The sequence below is a fragment of the Cordyceps javanica genome, chromosome 5, assembly GCF_051103115.1.
Source record: "Cordyceps javanica chromosome 5, complete sequence".
In the NCBI taxonomy this organism is placed as follows: Eukaryota; Fungi; Ascomycota; class Sordariomycetes; order Hypocreales; family Cordycipitaceae; genus Cordyceps; species Cordyceps javanica.
The window spans coordinates 3027904-3047067 of NC_139299.1; the positions used below are offsets into that span (position 1 = coordinate 3027904).

At 54.2% G+C, this 19164-nt stretch overlaps 3 protein-coding genes across 3 annotated transcripts; 1 reads left to right on the forward strand and 2 right to left on the reverse strand.

Moving 5' to 3' along the window:
• Positions 1 to 1564: 1564 nt before the first annotated feature.
• V2A60_008129 (uncharacterized protein) lies at positions 1565 to 3882 on the reverse strand (the record flags this gene model as incomplete). The annotated part of the gene is made up of 3 exons (XM_083259405.1): positions 1565 to 2797; positions 2879 to 3309; positions 3423 to 3882. 3 exons carry the CDS (start codon positions 3880 to 3882, stop codon positions 1565 to 1567), a joined length of 2124 nt encoding a protein of 707 aa, XP_083115531.1.
• Positions 3883 to 11725: 7843 nt separating this feature from the next.
• Positions 11726 to 16345, reverse strand: V2A60_008130 (uncharacterized protein; the record flags this gene model as incomplete). The annotated part of the gene is made up of 1 exon (XM_083259406.1): positions 11726 to 16345. One exon carries the CDS (start codon positions 16343 to 16345, stop codon positions 11726 to 11728), a length of 4620 nt encoding a protein of 1539 aa, XP_083115532.1.
• Positions 16346 to 17115: 770 nt separating this feature from the next.
• Positions 17116 to 18627, forward strand: V2A60_008131 (pseudouridine synthase PUS4; the record flags this gene model as incomplete). The annotated part of the gene is made up of 2 exons (XM_083259407.1): positions 17116 to 17149; positions 17225 to 18627. The coding sequence occupies 2 exons, from the start codon at positions 17116 to 17118 to the stop codon at positions 18625 to 18627; spliced, it is 1437 nt and encodes a 478-aa protein (XP_083115533.1).
• Between the last annotated feature and the right edge of the window lie 537 nt (positions 18628 to 19164).

Consider the following 19164-nt stretch of genomic DNA (forward strand, 5'->3'; position numbering starts at 1 on the left):
ACCCGGGGCCGAACCCACCGCATGATGCGGGCGGGCTGTGACGGAGTTTTTTTTTTCCCCTTCTATCTTGAAACAAGCACGGAGAAAAGAGGAAGAAAACAAAAAGAAGAGTTGCCTGGAGTGGCTGGCTGGCTGGCCGTTGGGGACCTGGACAAGAATGTCCGACAACGGATGAGGACGGGCTGGATACTACGCAGACTGGACGACGGGATCCCGGGCCGCCAGGACTTTTGGGGGTTTCTACCCTCTTTCGGATGGGTTAGGTGAACGGATGATGGCACGCCATTGGCGGCATTTTGGATCCATTGGGGATATGGCCGAAAAACAGGACCCGACGAAAGCTCTCTCTCGTACGCAAGGTGTTCTTCGACGTTCAGCACGTCCTCTGGAATATGAGGCTGCAATCACCATGGGAGCCACTGACTCGAGAGCTCTCACACCACGGCCTGCCTGTCGATCACGTCCACCATGCCCCGATATCACCTTTTTCGTGAGTGAGGCACTCTGGAATAGGATGCTGCATCACGACGTTTGGCACTCTGGAATATGATGCTACATCGTGATGTGAGGCACTCATTCATCCGAAAGCCCTCACTCACATCAGACCTGTCTATCGGTCGCGTCCATCATACCCGGATATCATCTTTGTCATGAGTGAGGCACTCTGGAATAGGATGCTACATCGCGATGTGAGGCACTCACTCAGCCGAAAGTCCTCTCGCATACCCATCCATCCACACACTTGCCTCTTCATCACCCATCCCCAGCACCCCCTACCCCGATACCACATTCTACCCCGACATCCTAGTGATCATGTGCATGTGTGTGTGTATGCGCGTGGGTGTGATGTGAGACGTCTTCCGGTGCTGCTCGCCTCAACGACGCGCGCAGGACAGCACACATCCTGGAAACGGACGCGTGTGTTCTTGGACAAAGACATGCCACCTCAGCCACGCACGCATGCGCCAATGCATGATTCTCACCCAGTCAAACCCCGAGCTCGACTTGGGATGAGCCCGGATCGATTCATCATGTATGAGCAAAAAGACCTGAAAGGGCTGTCTTGTCTCGAGCGAGCCTCATGCTTGATATGCAAGGAACGCAAACGCGAATGGGCTTCTCAATTTCCAGAGAAGAAACCGCCGTCATGACGACCCCCTCCACACGTCTGAGAACTTTACGTCAGCGGATACCCAAACATCATCCTCCAGTCACTCGTCTCCATCTACATCACCATGATACGCAAGAACGAAAAACTGACTGGAATGTGGCATTAGCCAAATCTATTTGATGGCGTCCATCGGCACCCCTCTAGGGTCCATACTCGCCATGTGTTGCTATGTATCCACGCTCATATATGCCAGCAAAAAAATAGAAAAAAAAAGGAAAGTTGTGATGTCGTCAAGACACCACAACTAGAAGAGGCCGAAAAGAGCGACATGGCTTCTCGACCACGTGAAAACAACAAACGGAAAAGCTATCCCAAACGCCAATACATTAATATCCTCGCGTTATGTTGCTCGACATGCACCAATTTTCAAAACATCAACGGCGGCAAGTGCCATTACAGGCGGCTGCTGTTTATATCCGAGAACGACTTGGGCTCATAGACGCGCTGGCGAATGTACGAGGTCAGGGCAACATCACCCCACTCCTCCCACTCGTTCCAGAGTTCTTCGGGCAGGGTGGAAACACCCTCGCGGCGAGCAGCCTTCATGACCTCGCGGGCAATGATGACGCTGGCCTCACGGACACGCTCAATACGGGGGTAGATGAGGCCCTTGGCAATCTCATCGGCATTGAGGCAGTTGGACAGTGCAGCGGCTGACGTGTACACCATGTCGTCGGTGACTCGGGTAGCCTGGGCGAGAATGGCACCGAGGCCTAGGCCGGGGAAGACATAGACGTTGTTACCCTGGTTGGGGTGGTACGTGATCTCGTTGCCGTTGGGACCAGCGACGGTGAGGGAGGAAAACGGTGAACCAGAAGCAAAGATGACGGAGCCGTCAGTCCACTCGACAGCCTGCTCAAAAGTGCACTCGGCCTTGGTGAGAGGGTTGCTTAGGGGGAAGAGGATAGGACGACGGTTAGGTCCACCACCGTCGACCGAGTGCTTGAGAGCACGGATGCACGACTCGGTGAAGACACCATATGTGGCAGCCAGACCGACAAGAGCACTGGGACGGACATACTCAATGACTTCCTCGAGCGTGCGGAACTGCTGGCCATGGTTGTCTGTACGGGCAAAGAACTGCTTGTGCTCAGCAAGGTGGTCACCACGGTCCTTGGTAACAAGACCCTTGGTGTCTACGAGCCAGAAGCGGTCACGGGCCTCGCTGGGGCTGAGGCCGCGCTTGGTGTAGTACTCAACGAGCTGCTTTGCGACACCGACACCGGCGGAACCGGCACCCATGAAGACGAGACGCTGGTCCTCGAGAGGGACGCCAGACAGGTTGACGGCACCAATGTAACCACCGAGAACGACAGCGCCAGTGCCCTGGACGTCATCGTTGAAGCATCGGTGGGTGTTGCGGTAGCGGTCGAGGTAGTTGAAGGCCTTTTCGCTTTCAAAGTCCTCGAACTGGACTACCATGTTGGGGTACACCTCCTTGACGGCATCCATGAACTCGTCCATGAAATCTTGCTGGACGGCCTTCGGGGCACGCTTCTGGCGGAGACCTAGGTACAGAGGATCCTTGAGGTTGGACTCGTTGTCGGTACCGGTGTCGAGGACAATGGGCAGGGTCTTTTCGGGGCTGATGCCGGCGGCAGCAGTGTAAAGGGAAAGCTTGCCAATCTGGACAAGGAAAAAGAAACAATGTTAGCACGGACAGGCGGGAGAGATCAAGCACTGTGTCAAGAGATGGTTTGCGCTTACAGAGATGCCGACGCCATTTACACCGAGATCACCAAGACCGAGGATACGCGAGCCGTCGGTGACGACGCAAATCTCGGGGTTGTCGCAGGGCCAGTTGCGGAGCATGGTCTTGATGGAGCGGCGCTGCTTGATGGAGATGTACAGGGCCTCGGGGCGAGTATACAGAGTCGAGTACTGCAGGCAGACATCACCGATGGTGGGAGTATATACGAGAGGCATGAGATCACGGATGTTGTCCATGAGGAGGCGGTAGAAGAGGTCGATGTTTTGGGCCTTGAGGTTGGACAGGTAAAGGTACTTGTCAATGTTTGTCTGGCGGGTCTGGATCATCTTCATGGCGCGGATGCTCTGAGTCTCGAGACTCTCCATGGTATGAGGGATGAGGCCGGTAAGGTTCTTGGCGACACGCTCCTCGGGAGTGAAGGAGAGACCTGAAAACGAGTGTGAGCGGTGAAAGAGGACGATTGGCAGACGTCGAGGTCGCAGGACGGGGCGAATCCACGACAACGAAAGCAACACGGAGAAGAGAAGAACAAAAACATACCCTTGTTCCAGTGAGGTTCACGGATGATTTGGTAGCCTGCGGCAGCAGACTCTTCCATGTACTGGGTGGGCTGGGACTGCTTCACCTCGGCGAAGCGGTCCTGCGAGTAGCCGCGGTGTTGATCCAGGGTTGTCATTTTCATGGCTTCTTGGATGGCAGAAATGTCGACTGTACTCATGGTGTTTCGTTGTGTCAGCCTGTGAGCGGAAAAGGACTGTCTCGAGGTGGAGGTTTGCGAGGCAGAGCGGATGGAGAATCTAGAGATGGACCGGGCCGAACTTCTAGAGCCAATGGAGGAAAGGGAGGCAGAGCGAGGGGTGGCAATGTCGGACGTGTCTGTGCTGATGGGATACGACGAAGCCATTGGCAGAGCAGAAGCACGCGAAGGGAATGGGGGCCGACAAGCGAGAGGGTTGTTTGCTAGAGCGTTGGCCAGAGCAGAGAATCTTGCCCTCGACATGGCTGGGAGCGGGGAGGGGAAGGGGGGAAGTTATATGAAGCCCGAGACGGTGGCGAGTGGGGAAGGGAGCAAGCAACACGAGGCGAAGCGAAGTGAAGGAAGATTTGTGAGGCAAGGTGCGTGAGGGACGGTCCGTGTTGGAGCTGAGGTTGCAAGAGTAATCCGCACGGAGACGCCAGATACCAGGCACGCCACAGGGCTACTACGCCAGGGCACGGATGGTGGGAATGGCTGGCGCAATGGAAGCTTGAGAATGGGAAGGGGGTGTGTGATGTAGGAAGAAACGAAGCACAACGGACGTTTCAACAAGTTGGGAGCAAATGTCAAAAAACAAGAGGGGGGGAAAATGAAGAAATTGTGCGGCGCGTGGGAGAGCGACGGGCGGTGGGTGAGATTGAAAGTGAGGCAGAGCGGAAGGGCATCGGAGGGGGGATCCAGAAAAAAATTGGAGTAAGAGTTGCCTGGGGTCTCCGAGTCGGGAGTAGAAGGGGGGGGGGGGGGGGGGGGCGTGTGATGAGAGAGAGGATGGCTAGGCTGGCTGGTCGGGACAAGCCACACCCCCAGTGTTGTTCTCAACAAGCCAGCCGGGATGAATAGGAACAAGGGCAGGCCAGGAGGATGGTGAAGGAGATTGATGGAGACGGGGGGATCGAGGTTTTGGAATTGGTGACAGCAGGAGAGAGAGGGATGGGAGTGGCGAGCGTACCTGATGGATCGTTGGTGGACGAGATGGAGGGGTTTGGTCTGGGCGACGTTTCAAGAGCTGTATAATAAAGCGTGTATTGACTCAAGTCGAGAGTAGCAGCTAGGACGACGGCGAGGATGGTACCGGAGGAGAAGAATAGAAGCAGCGCCAGCTTTGGAAAGGAAGCACTTTTTTTTATTTTCTTCTTCTTTTTGGACCTTTCAGACGAAGTTTTTTTTAGAGGTGAAAGCAAAGAGTCTTTAAGGAGAAGAAGAGGAGGTGGAGGAAGGGGGAAGAAGAGGGAAAGAGAAGTTAAGAGAAGAGGCGTGGGAGAAGCCAAGTATAATAATGTTGTGGTTATTGGAGGCGGCAGTGAGTTGAGGGAGTGCCTTTGCCGAGCCAACCCCACGATGCATTGATGCGGGAAAAAAAAGAGATGATAATTGGCGGGCAGCGAAATTTGGAGAAGAGCAAGGGAAAAGAAAGCAGAAGGATGAGTACTGAGTAGGACGGAGGGGAGGGGGTGAGGATAAGAGAGGAAGACAGATGAAGCTTTTTTCTTCTTGTCTTGTTACTGTCACGGAGCAAGTACGGAGGAGCAGGTGAAAAAGGAAAATTGGGTGTGGAATGTTTGGGGGGGGGGGGGCGTGCCTAGTTGGGTGTGTGTGTGTGTGTTGGGGCCAAAAAGTCATGTAGCTGTTACTTGTCGGGTGAGTGGAAACGTCGGCTGCAATGATGCTTACACTGCGTATCCAGTACCTCTGATGACCAGCAGGGGGGCGCGGGCGCAGAGACGACCGGGCAAAATCGCGACGACCTCTATACGGGCGGCTCCGGGAGAGCCAGGGAGGAAGCGAGCAGAAGGAAACGAGAGGACAGAGAGGCCGAGAGGGAAATGGAGATGAAATTTGGAGAAGACTGGAGTCTATTTTACCAAGTACTTGTGCGGAGTAGTAGTAGTACTAATAGCTGTGTAATGGAGAGGGAGTAATTGCGTTGATTTATTTGCTGGATTTATTCATGACTGAATTTGACAACTACTTATTACCAGTACCTACCTATGTACTTGCTCACTACCTACCTACGGAGTACCTAGGTGGCAGTATTCGATAGAAGGCACTTGGCTGTGGCTGTCGTGTGCTCTTTTTCCGAATACAAGAAAGAAAAAAAAAGCCTCATCCGTCTTCGAAAACGAGGAATTGGCTGCAGAAGAAAAGAAGAAAAAAAAAAAAGGGCAGCAATCTTGAAAAAACTTATACTGTACGGATACTTGATGTATTGCAAAACAAAGCTGCTTTATTTGTTGGGCATGCGCCCTACCTTACTTAGCTGATTGAGCTCAGAAAGGGGAACAGAAGGAAAAACGAAGTAAACAGCCCCAACCACAGCTACCTTACTTATTAGTATCAGTAGGTAGGTACTGAAGTACTGATCTACTGGTGCGCAGTACTCCGAACTCTCAGGTACAACAACCACGACGACCACGACAATCACAACAACCTTGACAACCACCCCCCTGCCCCCCATGTCTCGCTTTCTATTCCACCACAGGTAATTCTTTCTTTCTTTTTTCTTTTTTTTTTGTTTCTCTTCGCCTTGACAACCCGTACAATGTCCGTACTCGCCCTGGACATTGCTACCACCTGGCATTACCTCTTTTGGCAGCGGCTCCGTTGTAGTTTCTACAACGGCTCTACCTTGCATCTACCAGGGGGAGGGACAAAAAAAAGAAAAGACTCAAAGATGGGATGGGAGACGCCCCCGTGTCACTCAGCCCGTGCTAGTCCGCGACATGACGAGCCGATATAACCGATATTTGTTTAATTTGGGCACGGATTACAGAAGAAGCTTGGTTTTTTTTTTCTCTTGTGTTGATAAACAACGGAACAGAAAAAAGAAAAGTAAACAATCATCCTCTCAACGCAGAGTTCTGTGAACTTTGTATAGAGTACTGATTACACTAGTTGGCATCCGATTACTGCAGAGCCAAAATCGATAGAGGAAAAGTAAGGAGGGAAAACACGCAAAAGAAGATAATTAAATAATTGAATAAACAAATAAGCCGCCACTTTACTCCGTATTTTGCCAATTGCTTCCAGCAGCCCTCCTCCTTTTCTCTCCCAGCCAGCCACGCCCATAAGCACGTCGTCGCCGTCTTCGTCTGGTAAGGTAGCCAGCGACAACGGCCAGCGACAACGGCCAGCGACAGCGGCCAGCCACCACCATCCATCCATCCACCCCATCGCCGGCCGGCCATCTCCCGTGTCCGACGATGATAGACTAGTTACCGGAGAGCTCCTAACATGACGCCCGGCGATTGATCCTCGTATGTAATATCAAAGAGTAATTGATAAAGATGATTTCAAAATCATTGTGACAGAAAATTACTCAGAGAATCCAGAATTCCGATATCCATCATCTCCCTCGCCAGGTTCCGTCCGTTTTGGCCAAATCACGCACACCCTCGGCGCTCATCACATTCTTGACTCTTCTTCAAGTGACTTACCAGTAACTTACTGGTACCATCAGTAACTACTCCGTACCATCAGTCACTTCTTCAAAGCACAGGCCATCTCACTTTCTCCCTCATCGGCGTTTGCTCTTCAGCTTCCCCTGCCAGCTGCCAGCTGCCAACCGCCACCGGCCAGCTGCCAGATGGCTGCCGCTTGCTTGCTTGCTTGCTGGTCTTGGTCGGGCATCAACACCCCGATTCCTCCCCCTCTCAAAAGAACCCTTGCCCTTATTCTTCTTATTCAGCTTCCTCATCTCCTTCTCCTAATTCTTCTTCTTCATCGTCTTCTTCCTCCCTGTTCCTCCCATCAATCCATGCCATTTACGACAATATTCAGGCTCGCGCCATCACGCCCAGGCCACCTGTCCCAGCCAGCCCTTGACCACCACCCCCTCCCTCCCTTTCCTTGCTCCCCCCGGCCCCTGCATGCCCGTCAACCAGACGAAACACCCGCGTCCGGAACACCATCCCGGGCACGCTGTAACATGGCAAAATCAAGAAAGGAAGCAAAGAATGATAGAGGAATAAAAGGGAAAACCCTGACGGCTGCTTGATTCGCTGCCTGTATCGCAGACAATAACAGCAACAAGACCGCCATCGGCGTTTCAGAGCAAAGGCCTGCGACATGCCAACAGTAACTGACAGCTGCTATTCTTACAATTTCCGTCTAGAAGCCGCTTCCCGTCCTTCCCCTTTAGACCTGGTCCGATATCAAACTGGCCGAATTCCAGGACCGCGAGACAGCACGACATTGGCCCCCTTTCCGCATCCTTGGATGCCATCAAACGTTACCTTCATCAAATTAGCAAAGGCCCTCCTCTCTTCCATGGTAAGAACAACAAAATGAACAACCAAGAAAATTCTTCGACTTCTTCGGCACCTTCGAAACCCATATTAGATGGTCCAAGTTCCAGCTGCTCCCGGTGCTCCACCACAGCTACCGCATGGTCATCCTGGTTTTGGAGGCTACGGGATGCGCTTCTGCCGCCAAGCAACCAGTCGCAGCCCTGCGCCGCCTAGCCAGCCCCTGCTGAGTTGTTCCAGCTGTCGCCGACGTGTTACTGGTAGTCATTTGATGCATTTTATATCTCTTGATTCCTCGACAGATTCTTCTTCATTGCAGCACATACAATACTGCGCCAAGTCAGACCACAATACCAAAGCTCCAGTATTAACCTTGCGAACAGGAAAGAAGGAATATAAGAAAAGGAAGCACCCTTACACGCAACATACAGCACCTATTCCGGTGTCGGGGTCCGTTCGCCTAGCGCAGACCCGCCATCTTTTGGAGAATTGCTCTACTCCCCAGTTAACTAGGTATGGAGTGCTTCGCAGCTAGCAAACTGGAACAGCTTTCCACCCAACAATTCCTCATCCAGCCTGCCAGCTTACCAGACCAAAATATTACCACCATTTCCATTGTGGACTGGGCGGACATTTGGAGACGTGTTCCACAAAATTTGGAGTCGTCCTTGCTAGACGACAACGACGACGGCAATGGCGACTACAACAAGTTCTTGTCCAGCGACAACAGTGCGACTCCAACAAAAACCAACTCTTCTATAGCCGTGTCTGCGCTAGTATCGCGACAATAATTCCATATACTCAAAGGACCGCTTGCATGCCGTCCTCCTAGTGGATTGCACATCTCTGACGCGGAAAATCAAACATGTACCGCCTGAAAGGACCCTGCATGTCCTACCCCGTACCGCAAAATTGCAACATATTTGGCATCAATACTAATAGCGTGCGTGCTCCGCCCGCGAAAACGGAGCGAGCGAGAACCTTGAACACTTGCTGCCACCCCAAATCCCGCATTTCCCCAACCGCTAGCCTCCGACTTCATCCGACAAAATGGGGAGCCCTCATGCGCCCGCCCCTGGCGCCTCCAACCCGTGTTAATGCCACACCCTGCAAGCCTTCCCGGTGGGCCACTCGCTTTTCACCCAACGGCCAGGGCTTTTTCCCTTGCCAGAAACGACGACATGGAGATCAAGTGCCAACGCTCGACAACCTCCAATACTTATTTGGTACGACGGTACCTCTCTGTCCGAGTCGCCTACGCTTGGCGAGTGCGCTCCCTCGTCGACGACCAAGGTTCATTGCTCGCAGAACTCCAGTGATGACCCAAGCCTGCCATCTCTGCAGCGCATCATGACCTGGCAACTGAAACACCCTATGCCGATACCCGAGAGTTCAACGCGTCACAGCTACTGGTACTTACTGCCGATACAGGGATTCGTTTTCGTCTTCTTTCTCGCCTCTGGCAAGTATAGAAAACCGGACCCGTGATGCCTAACTACACATCTGAGCGTCTAGGTAGCCTCAGCGCCCTTTACTGGGCCTGTGGCTTTTACGACTGACACATTCGGGCCCAGCCAAGGCGAGCAATTACACATGGCAGCGTAATTCACCAGAAGAATACCTACCGCGAAGTAGTAAGAAACTACTGGCGTTATCCACATGCCGCATTGATCCAGCGAGAACTGCCCGGCAGTAGATCATGCGTGGGCTGGCTATGCCATCGCTATGCACACAGCACTCGGTATTCATCACTCTGTAGGAGCGTCCGTTTCCGCAAGCTCATGCCATTATGCGGCCACGTGCAAACCATGCGTCTCCTTGAACAAACGCCGGCCTGAATCGGTCGACTGATTCTCTTATCCCGAGGAGCGTTCGCTGCATTGCGACACACATGCTAATCATTAACGTCGTCGCCCACGGTAAAGGCTCAAGCTCCGCTCTCCCGCAACATGATAAAACAATACCAACTTGTGCGCTCACATTGCAGTTCATGCGTCATAAACGAACTAGACACCTACAATTCTTTGCTCTAGGATAAAGAGGGAAAAGGTCGTCTCCTCCCGCATCTTTCCGATCTCGGTATTTTTGGAAGTAGTCACCCAAGGTGCCCATTCCCCCCGCACCCACACCAGCTCCAGAGCCACCAGTATCTCATCATCACCCCACGCTTATCTCTCTGGCCGACGCCCAGCTTCCCTTGTTACCCCGGCTAATTCTTATTAAATGGTTCCTCCTCTGCCGAAAGTAAAAAGGCTCCTACTGATTGGCCGACACCGCCGTGCCTGAGCTTTTTCTTTTTTTACGGCTGCGTCCCCAGACTAATTTGTGACTTGGCCTGCACACTGTCGGCTTCAGCTTTTCACATGCGTCACCGTCGAGGGGCAAGCCGCCAACGTCCACGTGAAGACGAGTGACTTTCGACATCGATCACTTTGCTACCAGCCTTTGTCAAGCGCAGTCTCCAGCAGATCTCGCTACCGCTGGCCCCTGCGCACCCTCCCTCCTACGCTACCCGACTGCCGTTCGTCTGCCACCACGAACTTGCACGTGTAAATAACATCATCTTTGCTCCACCGGCGCGCTTCCATCAGCCTCATGCCAGAGCCGGTCCACGCCACACCCCCTTCACTCGTACACATACTCTTGTCCAAATAGCATATGAAATTCTCTCGTATGTCTATGGCGGGCTTTTGTGATCTTCCCGACATATCCCCCTCCCCCACACCCCTTGACCCTGGTCAAAGCTTTCTCATGACTACGACGACAGAGAACCGGCTTACATCCTCGGGACAATAGCTTCCCCTCACATGTACCTGTATTACTCCAATTCCTGACGAATTAATCCCGGAGTCAAACGCACAATTTCTCATGGACCGGTAATAGGACCAACGTTGGAGTCATACTCGGACTTTCTGGGAGTCATCGCACCGAGACGTATGGAACTCTTTCTTGTTTGCTGCCTTGTTCACGCACACGCCCCTCCCCCTCCAAATGTAGTCTCCAACTTTCTCCAACTTGTCCAGTCAGTCATGGTTGGACCTTTAATTCGCATCACTCATCTTCTCTCGTCAGCGTGGCCTGTCTCGCGTCATACTCGAACCAACGTGTGTAATGGCTTCTTTTCGCTTGGCGTTGACTGTGTGTGTATCTGTAGCTGTGAGAATCTTGGGGGCTGAAGGGCTTGGTTGAATTCCAAGGTCTCTCTCCCTCTCTCCCTCTCTGTCTCCCTCTCTTTCTATGGGTTGAGCTGGCTCGTCCAGTTCGTGTGTACTGTGTCACTGCCCAGAAAGCTTGTTGTTTTGACTTGTGACAAGTTGCGTGAGAGCTTCCTGCTGAGCAGCTGTATTTGTCCATGTATATATATATCCTACGTGGTTCTATTTATTTACAGACTCTTTTGTGGTGGTGGTTTTACATGCCCTGGACTATTGATACTTGTATACAGCTAACAAAAAAAAGATGATCGAAAAGGCTTCCTGTAGCTTACCATGAAGAGAACAAGGCCAAAAAAAAAGAAAGAAAGAAAGAAAGAAAGGTGCTTAAATGCAGACATTGTATGTCCTCATATGGTATCTCGAACATGACAAGAAGAAGAAAATCACAAACCCGTCCGTCTCTCTTCGGAACCACCCTCACTTTCCTGTACAATCCAGAAGTAGATTTTCGCATCGCAAATAGTCCGAAAAATGCAAAGCAACGTCTGATTTCTCCTTTTTAATCCTGATTCCGCATAGAACCGACACACCTTGCTTGTTTCATCCTCTCCATTTTCTTCTTCTTTTATTTTTCTCCAAAACACGGCGTGTCTACTACCCGCCTCACTCCATCCCCCCCCCGGCTTCTCAGCGCAGTGCCAGCATCCGCTGCGTCGCGCTCTCCATCCTGCGCATGGCCGCGTCGTCGAGGCGCGCCCACCAGCGGCCGAGCCCTACGGCGTACTGGGCCTCGGCCTCCATGACGTCGAGCGGCGGGCCCTTGATCTGCGGGAGCGCGACGTCGCCGCGATCCGCGGCGGCGCGGGCGGCGGCGTCAAAGACGGCCCACGCCGAGGCGTCGCTCACGCGCAGGCCGACGCCGCGCCCCTTGACGGAGACGACGGTCACGGCCCGTAGCAGCACGACGTCGCCGCGCTGCACGGCGGGCAGGGACTGCTGGTGCGGCCGGAAGACGTGCGCGACGTGCACGCCCCGCGGCGCCGAGGACGGGTCCGTGAGGAGCAGCTCCAGCATGTAGTCGCGAGGCCCCTTGCGGGGCCGGTAGGGCGCCGCGGGCGTGGCGGCGGCCACGGCGATGATGTCGGCAGTGCGGTGGAGCGACGTCTGCAGGCTCGCCAGCGCCAGGTTGTCGGGGAGCGTGGTGCGCAGGTCCCGCAGCAGCTGGAGCTTGAGCTGCGACGCCGTCGTGGTGGTTGAGGCCGTCGGTGGGGGACCCTGGCTCCCGGCGGTCTTGTCAGGTGGCGGGGGCGACGCGACGATGTTGGGGGATTGTAGTCCCGCACTAGCCGGTGACTCGCTCGGCCGCCGCGCGTAACGGTGCTCCTGCTGCAGCTGCAGCTGCATCTGCGTGCTCGGCGTCACCGGCGTGCTGCGCGCGGCGGGAGAGTGCGTCCTGGACGTCGAGGATGCGTCGTCTCGGCGCGCGCTGCGGACCGATGATTTGGGGATGACGAGGCCCTCCTTGAGGCCCGCCTCCGCGATGCTCTCCATACTGCGAGTCACGCGCAGCGTAATAGGCCGCGACGACGTGTGCTCGGAGGACCGGGGCGAGGCGGAGGAGGTGCCGGCGGTGGCGCCGGCGGTGGCGCGAGTGGCTCTGGCAATGGCTACGCTAGGGTCTGCCTGATCCGCCGCGCCGCGGCTGCGCGTGATGCGGAACGACCGCTGCAGGAGAGGCGTCTTATCGCTGCTCCTGCTGCTTATGCTGGTGTTGGGCTCGATTGAAGCGACGACGGTAGCATGGTCATTCGTCTTATCGATGGACCGGCTGCTGCGTCTGTGGCTGCGCGGCGACGAAGTGACCACGTCCGGCTCGTCGGGGTCCTCGCTGTGCTGCTGCTGTTTAGTTTGCGAGCGCGTGCGCCGGCCCGTCTCGGAAACGGTATCACTGCGCTTGCGACGGTGCTCTCTGGCAGAGGCGGGCAGAGGCGGAGGAGGAAGCTCCTGCTTCGGCGAGGCGTGCTGCAGAAACTCGCCCATGATTTGCTGGCTCGCAGCCAGGTCGTCCTCGTCACTGTCGCCGGCATCTTGCGGCGGCGGCGGCGGCGGCTGATGCTGCGGGGTCCGAACAATTTCAATGTCGGCAGCCTCGGCGACGGGTATTTGTGTCTCGATGGGTGTGGGAAGTTGGCGGTTCCTGGTGGATCGTAACATGTGTGTGCTGGCCGCAGCTTCGGCCTCGGCCGCCAGTTGTTTTGCATCGTCTTCTTCTGACGGCTGGTCCTCCACAGGGATTAGAGCCTCGATAGCCAGCGGGTTGACACCGTCTTCTTCTGACGGCTCATCTCTCACAGGGGTTGGCACCACCGCGGCAGCTACTTGCTCAACATCCTCATCAGCAGCTTCTCCAACGACTTGAGTGGATATCTTCATTTCTTCGGTATTTGGGCTTGCGTCTGAGTTTTGTTCAACACGCTCTGGTGGTACATCTTCCATCATGCCTTCAGGTGAGTGATATTTAGGCGTTTCGACTTCTTCCGGGTCTTTCACATCCATGTCGATGTCGGGTTGAGATTTAATTTCGGCCTCGACAGCCTCGGAGGCGTCTGTCACTTCCATATCCTCATCCACATCGCTGGCTGTCTCATTGACATTCATGGGTTCCGCCTCATCTAATACAGTCGTCTGTTCTTCCTCCATTGCATCGATGTCTTCTGCGTTCTCATCTACCGCGATGGGAGAAGGAGCGGGCGAGGGAGCTTCTTCGATAGCTTGGTCAGGCTCTGACATGCGGATCAAACTGACTTCATCCTCGTCGACATCCATTTTGTCCACTGCTTCTTGCCCTTCTTCCGCACCTTCGACAGCTTCTTCTGATGACACCCGAGGTTTGTCAGTAACCAAAGCTTCTTCGATTGGGACGCCAGAGTCGTCATTTGTTGCCCCATTCTCGATGCTGGCCTCATCGTAGTGCTCATCGGCCGAAGCGTCCTCCTCACCTTCTTGTTCTGGACTGTGATGCACGGGTTCTTCTTCTTCGGCGCCCGATTCATGAGTAGGTTGCTGAAAGTTGCCGTCATCCTCTTTGACCTCAGCTTTGGGTTCAGCTTTACTTCTGTCGGGCTGCTTAGACTCCGCTGTGCTGACAACAGGTGCAGGAGGTTGTGCCGGTAAATCATCCTCAGCCTCGGAATCTGAGAGAAGGCTAATATAAACAGGATCTTGGGAAGTTTGTAGGACCTGAGGAGTAGGTTCGCCGGCCTCCTCTTCTTCTTCCTCTTCCTCTTCCTCTTCCTCCTCTTCTTCTTCTTCCTCTTCCTCGTCTTCGTCTTCATCATCGTACTGCTCCTCGTCCTCGTAGTGTTCGTTGAACCCAGCTTCTTCCTCATCGTAGCCATCATCGTCTTCATCGTACTCTTCCTGACCGTACTCTCCCTCTTCGTCTTGTTCTTCTCCCGACTCTACTTGTGATAGCCTACGAGGTGGCTCGCCAGCCTCGATTTCGTAGTCTGTGCTTTCAGCTTGCTCCTCGATCTGCTCCTCGGCTCGTGCCCCTACTTGATCCTCCACTCCATCCTCGGCCATATCCCCGACTCGTTGCTCAATTCTTTCTTCGATTTGTTCTCCAACTCTTCCGTCTTCGGGAGAACTCTGCTCTGCTGTGGTGCCTTGGATCTGATCAAAAAGATTTGGAACATCTAGCGCATGAGGATTAGACTCTTTAGTCTTCTCCTCGTCAACTTGTATCTCCGGATACGAATTTGCCTCGTATATGTCATCATCTGCTAGATCCTGAGCAGACAATGCGGCTTTAGGAAATGGCCCAACAGCAAATGGATTGCGGATAGACGCTGGCGGAGGGAACTCTGGAAGGGCAGAAGAATGCATGTGTTGAACAATTTCCGGACCGACGAGGCCGGTAGCAATTCCGTGATAAGCTTCGTCTGTTGATACGTCGAAAGCCAGTTCCGGCTGCCCGGGCGCTCGGTCTTCGGCAGCCTCGCGACTTTGCAACGATTCGGCTAGAGCGTCATTAAACACAGGAATACTGCTAGTCGATGCCGTCGTGGTATGCTCAACTGAAAACCCAGAGGTACCAAATGAGGACCCAAATATGCCGCTTCGTGAAGGAGTATTTGTTGAAGCAGAGGCAAATATATTAGTAGGTCCGCCAAATAGCGGTTGAGTCGGTTGGCTTGATGTTGATATTGGCTCTTCTTTCTCTGCAGTTGGCACACCAAAGTTTGGCGCTGTGGAGGACTCGTTGGACTTTTGTTCAGGTATTCCAAAGGTCATCGGTGTCGGCGACGATGGCATCGAGGTGGCGTGTTCGCGTGCCTGCTCAGCAACCTGAGACGCGAACGAAGCATTTCGCGACCGGGAGGACTCATCCACCATGGCTGGACTGTTGATCGAGACGGCCGCATTCTCTGTCGTCTCGGCCGCCTCACTGTCTTCTGTATCGCTGTCGAGATCATGCGTCTCTGGTGCTAGCGTCTCTGGGCTAGGCGATCGACTGCTGTACTTCCACCCTGTGGCCCCCATGCTGAATCGCGTACGCTTCGTCTTCTTCATCGTTCTTTTCTTTTTGGCCACGTCTTCGTCGAATATGTCAAACCCATCCTCAAATAGTGATCCGTAAGAAACACGCGCTCGTTTGAGGAACGCAGGTGACGAATATTCCGCGGGTTCGAAAGCGTAAGAGGCTAATCGTTTCGCAGGTAGGCTGCGGTTTGGGGAGTGTGCGCCAGGTGTAGCGACAACCTCTGTAGCAAACAGTCCTGAGTGCATGAGCGGCGAGGAACTCCGTGGCGTGGGCGTAGCTAGCAGGGCATCGTCTCCGTTTGAGTCATCGGGTAGATGAAGATCCAAGATTTCAAGCTGCTGGTCATCCGCTCTCTTTATGCGCATCAGTAGCCGGTTCGTAAACTTGAGCTGCCACTCAAGGATCGTGCCGGGCACGCGCGTTTGCGACTTGTTCGGCTCCCAGTGCGCACCCTCAAGTGATATACGGAGGCCATCGCCGCCGCCAATACCTGCATCCGACAGCTTCTGGCCGACAGGCCCATGGAACTCGAGACGCAGCTGGCCACGCGCATGTCGTAGACGAAAGTCGTGCTCGGCGAGGACAAAGGCGGCGGAGCGGGTCACAATGCTGTAGGGCCATGTAATCGTGACGACGCCGTCGATGACGCGTGAGCCGCGGTCGGGAAGCTCAGGAGAAAGCTGGGCGATTGGCGTCGGCGTCTGCGCGTCGAGTGCGCTGCGCGGTGCAGCGGTCGTAGCTGAAGTTGTAGCTTCCGCCATGGCGATATTGGGCGTGTGTTTGTCGAGGGCGAGCTCACGATGGAGCTTGCGATCGCGGAGCCACTGGCATCGAGGAGTTGGATGGAGCAAGGGCTTTTCTGGTTTGAATTCTGGATCGATTGTCCGCTTGCGCCTGAAGCCGTCGGCAGGCTCTGGACAAAGGCTGATGGGGCGGAGATGGGAGGGAGGAAGTTGGGTGGGTTGGGCTATCGCGCTGCCGAAAAACGGGTGAATGAACGCCAACGAGCTGGCGCGAGCTTGGTATTACCTTGGTTGACGAGGCTTCCAACTAAATCTGACATTTAAGCATGAGCCGATGGTAGTATTCCTCTTTTTTTTTCCACTTGAAAGAAGAAAGGGAAAAAAAAAAAAAAAACCACTAATACAATCCAACAAAGCATCATGTTAATACACGGGATATCGTCGCACGCCTTAGCGCATTCTGAGCGGGTCACAGACGCCAATACTCTATGGCCATTTCTGTGCTCGTGCGGTCCAGCGCGGACCCATCAATTTTTTTTCCTCTCCTCTCTAGGTAAACTCTTTTTCCTTTGAGTTGAGGCTTGCGCCTGGCGAAAAATCCAGCCGTCTGGCTTTCCTTTCTTCTCCTTCGTGCTACATTCTAGACCCAATTGTGTCTTTCTGGAGCAGCCAACATTACTATTGCTGCCTGTTGTTGTGGCAGTTGAGCGTGGCCTGGTGGCGCCGGTCTCTCAAACATAGTCAGGCACCTCGTCGCTCGTATGCGCCGGGCTGGAATTCCCTTCAAGATGGCCTCTGAAATTGCCCGAGACGGCATATTTGGTATGCGGAACACTTGGCCACCGTCTTGATACTCCCAGCAGCCACAGAATGCTAATCGCTGTGCGCCCCCTCTAGCCATCAACAAGCCGTGCGGCGAGAGCTCTGCACAGGTGATCCGTGTCTGCCAGCAGCACTTCAACCCCTCCGGTTTCTTCAAACCCATGCTCGAAAATGAAGTCGCCCGCCGACTCAAGGAGTCTGGTGGCCAGTTCAAGCGCCGCAGGCAGGAGAAGAGAGCCGCCCAGGTCAAGATGGGCCATGGAGGTACCCTCGACCCTCTTGCTACGGGCGTCCTCATTCTTGGCGTCGGCACCGGCACCAAGCAGCTGTCTCAGTTCCTCGATTGTACAAAAGCCTACGAGACTGTCGTCGTCTTTGGCGCCAGCACCGATACCTACGACCGCGTCGGCCGCATCCTCTCCAAGCGACCTTACGATCACATCACAAAGGACAAGTTGGAGGAGGCGCTCAAGTCATTCAAGGGCAAGCAAATCCAGATCCCGCCGCTATACTCGGCTCTGAAGATGAATGGGAAGCCCCTCTACGAGTACGCGCGCGAGGGCAAGCCGATTCCGAGGGAGATTGAGGGCCGCGAGGTCGAGGTTCTTGACATTGAACTCGTCGAGTTCTACGAACCTGGCAAGCATAACCACCGCTGGCCAACTGAAGAAGCCTCCGCATCAGAGCGCAATCTGGCTGAGCAGGTTTGGCGCCTCAAGAAGTCGCAAGAGACGGCCAAGAAGCTCACACCGGAAGAAAAGGAGGAGGACAACCAAGCAATAGCAGCGCATGAGTCTTTCAAGAAGAAATTCGAAGAACGCCAAGACGACCTCATACGAGACTCGCCCAAGCCATCTCGTCAGCGCAATGCCAAGGACGCGATGATGTCAGGCGCCCTCGGTACTCTGCCCCAGTACGCCACACATTCGAACAAGGGCTCGAACCTGGTACAGCCCGCGCCCGACAAAAACACGCCTCCTCCGTGGACAGATGAAGGCCCTCCTGCGGCCAAGATCAGGCTCACTGTTACCTCTGGGTACTACATCCGCAGTTTCTGTCATGATCTAGGTGCAAAGCTCGACTCGGCCGGCCTCATGGCGGAGCTCTGCCGCACGCGACAGAGTGACTTCACCGTGGGCGGTATCAATTGCCTCGAGTACGACGACCTGGCCAAGGGCGAGGAAGTCTGGGGACCTCGGGTTGCCGACATGCTTGCCCGCTGGAATGGCGAGCCCGGCGGCAACTGGAAAGCTGCCGACGCCAAAACGAATGGTGCGCCATCCAGCAAGGCCCATGCGCCAGGCACGAACGGCAATGGTCCTGCTAGTCCCGCCAAGGCTGAGAAGCGACGTCGCTCGCCTTCCGAGGAGCGGCCCAGGAAAGCGGCTGCCCGCGGGGACAACGACAGCCTGCGGCCCAGCACGCCTGGCCGTCGACCGTCAGATGACGAGAAGTCTTGGAATGGCTTCGATGACTGAAGGAGAGAAAAAGTATGGCTTTTTATCGCCGCAGTAGCGGATACATTACTATTGAGTTATGGCGTTGAGAGGTTCAAAGGGACAAAAACTGATTGAGGGTTGCGGCGTGCTCATACACTGTATATATCCATTTGCACTTTATAGCCGGTTATCGTGGGATAAACGAATCTTGATATTTCATCCTTGCGAATCATTGGCCACACTACTCTGCAACGACATTTTTTGACAAACACAATGTTTATCCCTCCCTCAAGAGTTCTCTGGCATTCAACTTGGGGATAATTGTTGCTGGCCTACCGTCAAGTAGCGAGGCTCGAATCGAATCACACGAGGCGCATCCACGAGGTGTCTTGTCTGCACTTGAATGACAATATTCATACCCAATTTTTTTTTTTTTCAAAAGACATCAAGCTGGAAACACGTCGATTCGACTTTGCTATTCCTGTCCATCTGAAATATGGAGAATGCGCTACACGAGGTGAGTGTGCGTACTGTTACTATCAGAGGCTGTTGAGCATATCAATACGTGTACAAGAG